General features: G+C 39.6%; 1 protein-coding gene across 1 annotated transcript in view; it reads right to left on the bottom strand.

Annotated features, from left to right (window-relative positions):
• Positions 1-877: 877 nt before the first annotated feature.
• LOC119270342 (E3 ubiquitin-protein ligase BRE1-like 2) overlaps positions 878-8,615 on the bottom strand; it is an 11,816-nt gene continuing 4,078 nt past the window's right edge. Inside the window, exons 6-19 of the mRNA XM_037552351.1 lie at positions 7,995-8,188; positions 7,813-7,896; positions 7,587-7,706; positions 7,321-7,507; positions 7,061-7,221; positions 5,924-5,995; positions 5,004-5,080; positions 3,837-4,031; positions 2,928-3,000; positions 2,753-2,839; positions 2,147-2,284; positions 1,745-1,947; positions 1,489-1,651; positions 878-1,300 (exon numbers count right to left, since the gene is read on the bottom strand). Coding sequence (XP_037408248.1) covers positions 1,169-1,300; positions 1,489-1,651; positions 1,745-1,947; positions 2,147-2,284; positions 2,753-2,839; positions 2,928-3,000; positions 3,837-4,031; positions 5,004-5,080; positions 5,924-5,995; positions 7,061-7,221; positions 7,321-7,507; positions 7,587-7,706; positions 7,813-7,896; positions 7,995-8,188 — 1,886 coding nt within the window. The 3' untranslated portion in view covers positions 878-1,168. The remainder of the gene's footprint in view (positions 1,301-1,488; positions 1,652-1,744; positions 1,948-2,146; positions 2,285-2,752; positions 2,840-2,927; positions 3,001-3,836; positions 4,032-5,003; positions 5,081-5,923; positions 5,996-7,060; positions 7,222-7,320; positions 7,508-7,586; positions 7,707-7,812; positions 7,897-7,994; positions 8,189-8,615) is intronic.

The raw sequence follows: 8,615 nt of genomic DNA, 5'->3' as shown, positions 1-8,615 counted from the left end.
ATTCGTGCCAATTTTCAGCACGTTTGGATATCTTAGTAACTCTCAGCAAATAAGACAAATTTGGGGTCCGTCAAATAATTTACTGTTCATATACTTTTCGGACTGTTTTTTGGAGCTACTTACATGTCCGAACGCATTGGAAATTGACATGGACTTCACGCACTGAAACATCTTCCAGGAAAAAAATCAGTTCTTTTTTTCTTTTGGATTTACTGTTCACCGGGTGCAGATGAGCCCGGGCTCAGAAATGGATATTCCAGATATAAACTGAAAAGAAAGACATGAAAGTAAAACACAAATACTGGAAGGAGCCAACAACACGAAGCAACATCTGGATAGAGGTGGTTGGTTGCCTCCTGCTTATAGTTTTCCAAAGCTTAATACAAATTGTGATGAAAGCCTCCTGAAAGGAACTACATGCGTAGTTTTGTACTCTGATCACTACTCAGGGTAATACATGTGACACTCGATCGTCAGTGGTGTCTAAATAAGGATAAGGTTGCTAGTTTGATTATGCTTAATTTGACTGTATTAGCTGGCCAAATAGTTATGAATGACTTGCCCGTCAAACTGGCTCATCTTCATATACGTATATTTATTCTGCAGCAGGACATGAGCCTCTCAACTCCAGCAAGAGCAGCTTTGCAGAAACAACTGTTGCTTATTATCCATGTTCATCATGTCCTACCAGACGAACCTTTTTTGAAGGCAGAAACAAACTTCACCTTCTATTCATTTCTTATTTATTTCTCCTAATTAACTCACGTCAAACCATCATTGCAATGGCCTCAAGTAGAGGCGAGTCAAGAGTAGCGAATCTGGCACACTCGGACTCGCTGGGAAGAGATCATCAGACAAACAAAAATCACACAGGCAATGAAGTTACAACAAACTTTTTTGACTTCAGTATTTTCCGACATCTGCATGGCACACAGCTGGTTTTTCACGGTGGATCAACAGTTGGGAGGCCATTGCGCACATACAATCCGCTGGAGCACGTTCGCGCGCTTTCTTAAAGGGTTATATTTTTACTTCTTTGCTGGATCTAAGCGCCCCCATGAGAAAACCGGAAACTATTACATATCTACAAGAGACAAGCACGGAGAGCAGGTTGGTGCTGTCTGCTGTCCAAGGGTACCAGGTCATCCAAGCCAGCCTCGCTGAGACTTCAGATCTTCACCTCTCGCACGTCGTTTTGCCCGAAAGGGGTGCCGCAGCCCGGGCACTTCCGGTGGCGTAGCTCGAGGTTCCTCTGGATACAGGTCGAGCAGAACAGGTGGAAGCATTTGGTGATCACAACCTGCCAACAACCAAACAAGGAACATCAGCTGTAGGTGGTCACAAATTTAGGAGCTTTACACAGATAAAATGTAAATCTGGTGAAATGGGAATGGAAATAAATGTATCTCAGCTTCTAAAATCTTGAGTCACGTACAAATCCGCATAATTCAAAAATAAGGCTGTGCGATTCAGTTAACAGTGAGTTACCTCTTTCGTCCGGTCAAAGCACACGCCACACTTGAAAATAGCCTTGGAGTCTTTTATCTCGTCCTGGAGCTTCTGGATAGTAGCTTCTTCGTTCTCAGAAGTCAGCTCCATGACTTCATTCTTAACCTCCTCGTATGCTTCCTCAAGCTTTCTCTTCTCGCTTCTATAAAATAGCAAAAGAATGTAACAAGCCCTGGTGGCGGAACAGCAAGACAAACTTGGAACCAAAAATTAACACCACACCAGCAAGCCTAACCTCTCACGTTCCAGCTCCGTTCTGAGCTCAGCTATTTTTTTCTGGTTTTGCTCATATTCTTTCTCAGAGGATCCAACGGCGGACCGAAGCCACTTGAGCTCCTTCTCTGCGTCAGATGCCTCCAGCAGAGTCTTTTCAATGGTAATTGCATGATGCCTGTTCTCTGAAGAAGTTTTTATAGCTTGTGCGACATAGGCTTTCATCTGTAAGGTTTATTCAAATAAAGACACTTCAAAACCAGCTCAGTGGTAAACACACACACACACACACACACACACACACACACACACAGAATATTTTTTTTTAATACAATAAATATTCACTTCGACGTGATTTTCAATTACTGTTGGCAGACAGCAAATTGAACCGTAAATAACACATAGGGCATGAGTCAGAGATTACCTGCTCTTCACCACGGGAGAGTTTTTGTTTAGATGACTCCAGTGAGCTGTTAACCTGATGGAGTTGCTTCTGTAACAAATGCTTTTCAGAGAGAAGGGAAGCAGAGGCTTGCTTTGTCTTCACACTATCTGATACTAGCTGTTAGATGAGAAACAAGTTACTGATGGGAACCAACAAGAAAAGCAAACAGTGTTTCTTCTGGCAATTCAACAGAGTATAAATGATGTGGGGTTAAAGTGCATGGTTAATAAGGTGATAAGGCAAGGTGATGACTGGACTACTGCCCCAGTATCTAGGTGCTAGATACGTGCTGCAAGGACACGCTATATGAATCAACAAGTAGCAGTAACTGGAGTAACTATCTAATAGATAGAGATGGAAAAGGGAAAAGAGAAATACACCAGGCCACCTAGCCCAAGAGCCGCAGCTGTCACCATGCTTGTGCACATGGAGCATGTAACAGGATCCTAGTGGCGTGTTGCTATATTGAGGGGGGTGCCATGCCGACAGCAAAGGGGAAACGCCCGTGAGACAGAAGCACGGATTCCACCACAGAAAGCCCAGCAAGCTGGCAGCGAAGAGCTGCCCTTGGTATCAGATACGCACCTTTATGTTAAAATCATCTCTGTCAGCAACCTGTTGAAGAAGATGCTGGTTTTGTGTCTGCATGTCTTCATATGCTTGACCAATTGTCTGCAGTGACAGCATCATTTGCTTTCAAACACACTCGCACACACAAACAAACAAAAACTGCTGATAAGAAAACTAAAAATGAGCTAACCTCAATTTCAGAGATATAAGCATCTCCTTCCGCTTCTTTAATTCTTATTGCCTCCTTGAGTTCCAGTACATCTCTGCAAAACAGATCATACAAGGGATGAAGCTGCGGAGGTGATACGGAATACCATGTCCTCATTGAACAAACATAACATATACGGCCAGCTGTCACAAAAAAGTTGTGCCAAAAAAATATAAAAGCTCGTTTATACTGATCACTAGAACTAGTTGGATAATACTTGATAGCAAGATGGCGATTATTGAGATCTAATTAGGTTTTAACCTAGTGGGCCAAACAGGACAGGAAGGCACAAAATATATGTATTACTAGCAGATGCAGGAACCAGTTGCAGGAGTTAAACTGGAACCTAGCCAGTTCTGATTTCACCTGGGCTGGTTTACAGCTGCAACAAAAAAAAAGTCCAGTTTGTTTTTGCATTTTGAGCCTATGAGTTTGTCAATAATTTAGTAAATGGAATTTAGGAACAAGGTGTATATGCTCGGATTTCCAATGGAAATTGTGAGCAAGTATGGGTTGTATTAGCCATTGAGCGGCAAAATGGGTGGTTTTAAAACCTATAAAGGACTATGTTAACTGTTATTAAACAGTACTCCCTCCGTCCAGAATTAATTAATGTTCAAACAGATGTATCTAGACGTATTTCGATGCTAGATACATCCGTTTGAACAACATCAACTAATTCCGGTCGAACAAAGTATGTATTTAACACACTCAATACCTTTCACGTCATTAATAGCAGCAACCAGGATGAAACAACTGCAATAATTAACATCCTGGTCCCCTCAACGGAAAACTCGTTTGAAATAGCAATCCAAGTAAACTGGAGAACTATTTCAGTCCCAGTAAACTTGAGAACACACATCGAATTGTCACTAGGAGAAGATAACTGACCTTTCAGATGCATCTACATCGGTCCTTAACTCTTCCAGTTCTGCTTCAGCAATGCAAAGCCTTCGCTGGCATGCAGTTTCGGCTTCATTTGCTGCTTTTACACGAAGCTCAAGACTATGCTCCTCTAGACTAGTTCTCAAATATTCAGCCTGCTTGCGAGCTCGATTTTCTGATTCCTTGATCTCTGTAATTGTCCTAGATTCACAGTAGTGTAAAATAAGAATCTAACGAATGAAGAAAATTATATTAGTATGTAAAATTGATGAAAGCCGTGAATTGACTATCATTCTATGGATCGTTTTAAAAGGGGAAATCAATGGGTATTTGGTAATGGAGGAAAGCGTAGAAGTAACCAACCTATGTTTTTTTTCATTTGTTGAGTTCTTAGCTTACATGATTTTTATTCCTTGCCGTTTTGAACACTTTATTTTCAGCAATCTAAAGTAGTATATTTTTCTTTCGGCATTTACAAATGCCACATAACCTATGTCAGCTAGTGTTAGCAGATTGCATCCAAATTAAAACTGGATTGCCAAGCCTTTTCCATCATTTTGGACTTTTGGTTGCGTTGGCTAGTGCATGAAGCTTAACATGGTATCGGAGCCTAAGGTCTCGAGTTCAAGTCCATGTATAGTCTCCCTCTGTGTCCATGTATAGGCCTCTTGAGCCATACCTCTCAGTCTATTCATGTGTTGACTTCCCGTGTCACACGTGAGAGGGGGTGTTGAAGTGTGTATGCAGATTGCCTAGCCCTTTCCATCAGTTCAGACTTTTAGTTGCATTGGCTGCATGAAGCTTAACAATCACATGTTTTAACAACTTGATAGATTTAACTGACTGCAAATTTTCATATGTATAGTATATAGCTGAAATTGAGGATTAGAGTAAAGATGGACTTCTTTCAGGCATGCAGCAGAACATGTTTATTTAGAAGAAAAAATGCATTGAATGATCGAACTTTAAGAATCATAAAGGGATGTGTCAACTTTATCTCTTGTTCCCAAGGTGTGGTAAACTGTAAATCCCAAGTAAGTAGAAAACAGTTTCTAACAGAGAATTTCAAGAATCTGGCGGAGGACTATGAGATCATCTAAGAGAATAGCACAAGTCACAATCATCAAAAATCAACACAACTGATAAGTGATAACGATAACAATCAAGTCATACCTCGACTCAGAACATTCTTTCCCATACATATCCACAATAAATTCCAACTCCTGATTTTCCTTTTCCAACGTCCCAATCTGTTGAAATTTCATTCAGAAAACATGAATGGCAATCCTGACACGGTGCAAAGTTGCAAGAGCTTGGCTTCGGACCATCGAAGGGCAATACTTCCTTGTTTTTCTTCAGAAAATGGAAGATTTTTACATTTAGACTCATATATGTAACCTCTCTTAGTTGCATATTCACTACCAGAGTTTGTTTGCCCATAATTCTTTAAAATTTAAGGGCCCATACTGTTACTTACATATTCACTACAAGATATTTGTTTGCCCACAGTTAGAAAATAACAACAATTTCAGGTAGCTAGTTGCAAAAGCTGAATATACACCAATGCTTGAAAGACTAAGAACTAACTGTTAATCCATAATATATTTTCAGAAACCAGGTATCAAGCACGGACTAATCTTGACAGATCTAACCTTATTTAATGACAAGTAGGGGTAACCTAATGGTGCATGCTATCTCTTCTTAAAGAATGACTTTGTTATAGAGAGCAAGGACTAAATCTTCACAGGTAGCATGTACCCTAACGGACATAGAGATAGCAAGGAGTAATCTTGATGGATGTAACCTTATTTGATCACATCTCACCCTAACGTTACTAATTTTATATTTCCTTGTATATAATTGGCTTAAGGCCTAAGCTACTTGCTCTCCAAGTTGCTTCTTTGGCCAGTTATTGGGTGAGTCTACGCTAATAAGTAATAACAAATCAGATATAATTGCTTGTGTAATAACTCGAAAATTTCTCTGAGCTGAGAGAACCATGGTGAAGGGAAACGCAAACACTTTCAGAGAACACAAATATATCTCAGGCTGTCAGCACAATTAGAAGACGAGAGATTTTCATGATACCATACCAATTCTTTGAGGGACTTGATCTCGGAGACTTGTGTGTTGTATCTATCAGATATTTCCTTCTGTTCACTGATCTGAAAATTGGAGATACTTCCATCATATGTTTCGATTACGCTGGAGGTCTATTCAGAATTTCTCAGGTATAGTTCAGAAGATAAACTCTACGGAAATAGTTTGTGAATAATATTGTTTGAAGATCTAATAATGATCCTAAAAACATGTAACAATGCAAGCATATAACAGCATCAAAGTACACATGAGTATACCCTAGAGTATTGAGTTAATCCTGTTTTTGTAAATAATCACCCAGCTTTAATAAAGCAGAGATAACCTGAAGATAATATAACCTTCTCTTCACTTGTCATTTTGGAGATCAGACACAGTCTCTGATACACCTAATTAACTATTACTTTTTGTATACTTTAGAGATAAAATATTCAAGAAAATGACATACAATAAATTTTATGACAAATATATTTTGAATGACAAACATAAACACTTATGCATATTATATAGGGAAAAGTAAGCATACATACAGAGGTGGTTGCTTGAGCTAGGTTTTAGATACTTGTGCATCTGGAAAACTTATCAAAAAAGTCACATATGTGCATCTGTTAGAACAAGCTATATTCTAGATTCGGTTGGTTTAAATTGAGTTGGTTATGTGATAGCAGTCGACTATTTAAGTGATGACTCTGCTTCTTTGTAGAAGGCGATCAGTAAACAAACTTCCCTTGACCAACTATTCTAGTGTTACTACCCCAACTAGTTACCCCTTCAATCTAATGTCGTTCTACCTTAATCCATCTTATTCCATTTCCAACCCCTTGTTCAACTCAGTTCATGACACGGTAAGAACGGACTAGTTCAGGTATGTGGTGCTTGCTCTTTGTACTTAATCTATATGTCAGATATATGAATGCAGAAAATATCCTATCAGATAAAATCAATGCAAAGTGAGTAAATGTGTACAGGAATCACGATGAAGAAACATAAATGATTTATTTTTCATTACACACTGTGGCAATCTCACTACCAAGTACAAACATGTTAAGTTTCAGTGACATTCACAGACATGGCAACAGATGCAGACTGAGATCCAGTTTGGAAACATCAATAGATCCAGATCAATGACATACCTTCTTAGCTAACAAGGTTCTAAACGATTCAGCTTCTTCACGTAATGCAAGTGCTTCAGAAGCCGCATCCTTTGATCTATTCAATTGATTCTCCATCATTTCCATCTCTTTAGAGAGTGCTGCAGCCATGACATGAATCTCATCCTTGAAGTCTTTTTTACCTAGACAGTGGTGGAATTGAGAACAAAGTATATATTACACTGCAGAAGGAGGTAAACCCAGATCTCGATTTAGCAAGCCACTAAGTCAGGCCTCAATACCTGAATCTTGCAATGATTCCTCAACTTTGATCTCAAGATCATTCTTCTCAGCCATGGATTTCAGAATCTGATGTTCCAGTTCTTCGATTTTGGCCTCATAAGCGGTAATGGATTGTTTAATATTGTCGACGGATTCTCCTTTTGCACACATTTCTTTCTCCCTTTGCAAGAACTGGTTCTTATCATTCTAAAGTCAAAGAAAGGAAAAGCTGGTCAAGAGAAAATACCTTGCAAAACAACAGCACAACAGAGGAAAAGCATATTACCTGTAATACTTCAACCAAACCCTTGTATCGTTCTATCTCAGCATTCAGATGATGTAACTGATCGCTAAGAATCGTATATGGTTTTGATGTGAAAATATAGTTATCATCTTTTAATTGAGCCTGCACACATAGCACCAGAATGCAAATTATAGGAATAAGAAGACCCAGGATACAACTTGAAAGTACAACAAATATGTCAGCCATCCATTACAAAGAAGGTGCCAACCTGCAGATTTTCTAACTGGTTAGACAGTATTAGATTATCCTCTCGAGTCTCATGGAGTTCAAGCAGGCGGTTTCCTGCAAGGGTCTGCCCTCCATTGGAAAAATATACTATAAGATGAATGCTGAGCAGATAAGGCATATAAAAAGCATATATGCAATGGAATTCGGTCTGGTTAAAAGTACCTTAGCTTCGTCAACAGCATCTTTAAGATCTCCCCAGCCCATGTTTTCATCTGAAGATTTATCAGCCGAAACAGCACCATTCACGGCGTTTGGACCAGACATGTTCATTAGCGAACTTCCATGCCTTTGCAACTGGAGAATAACCAACTTCCGTCGGCTTTCCTCAAGCTCCGCCATGGTTTCCTCTAGCTCTCCTGCATAAGCACATGAATATGGATTGCTTTGCTTTAGAATCAAAGCTTGACAAGTTTTATAGCTCAAAATTTGGAAGCACGGAACAAGATAAGGTTTTTTTGTTTTATTTGGCAAGGGTCTGTTAACATGTCTTAGTACATTTCTTCCAATTGTATTGGCAGCATGTTTTAGCACAATTAATGCCACAAATTATTTCCGTATGAAACATGCAAACTGTGATGCAAGGTCAATCTTGTCAAGAATGCAAAGCCGAGTTTGTTATGAAAAGGGGCAGCTTTAAAGATAAAGGGACCAGCCAGGACTAGTCCTTGGCGGCATTTTTTAATGGAAGAGGCAACCTTAAGCACCATGCGTGCGAGCCGAGACTCGAATGTGGTTGGGCTGGCTGCGCATCTGCGCGCCTTGCCAACAGAACAGTGCTTTGTT

Source organism: Triticum dicoccoides, chromosome 3A, assembly GCF_002162155.2.
Source record: "Triticum dicoccoides isolate Atlit2015 ecotype Zavitan chromosome 3A, WEW_v2.0, whole genome shotgun sequence".
Classification (NCBI taxonomy): Eukaryota; Viridiplantae; Streptophyta; class Magnoliopsida; order Poales; family Poaceae; genus Triticum; species Triticum dicoccoides.
Note: the sequence above shows the minus strand (reverse complement) of the source record. Positions and strands in the feature narration are given on the sequence as shown.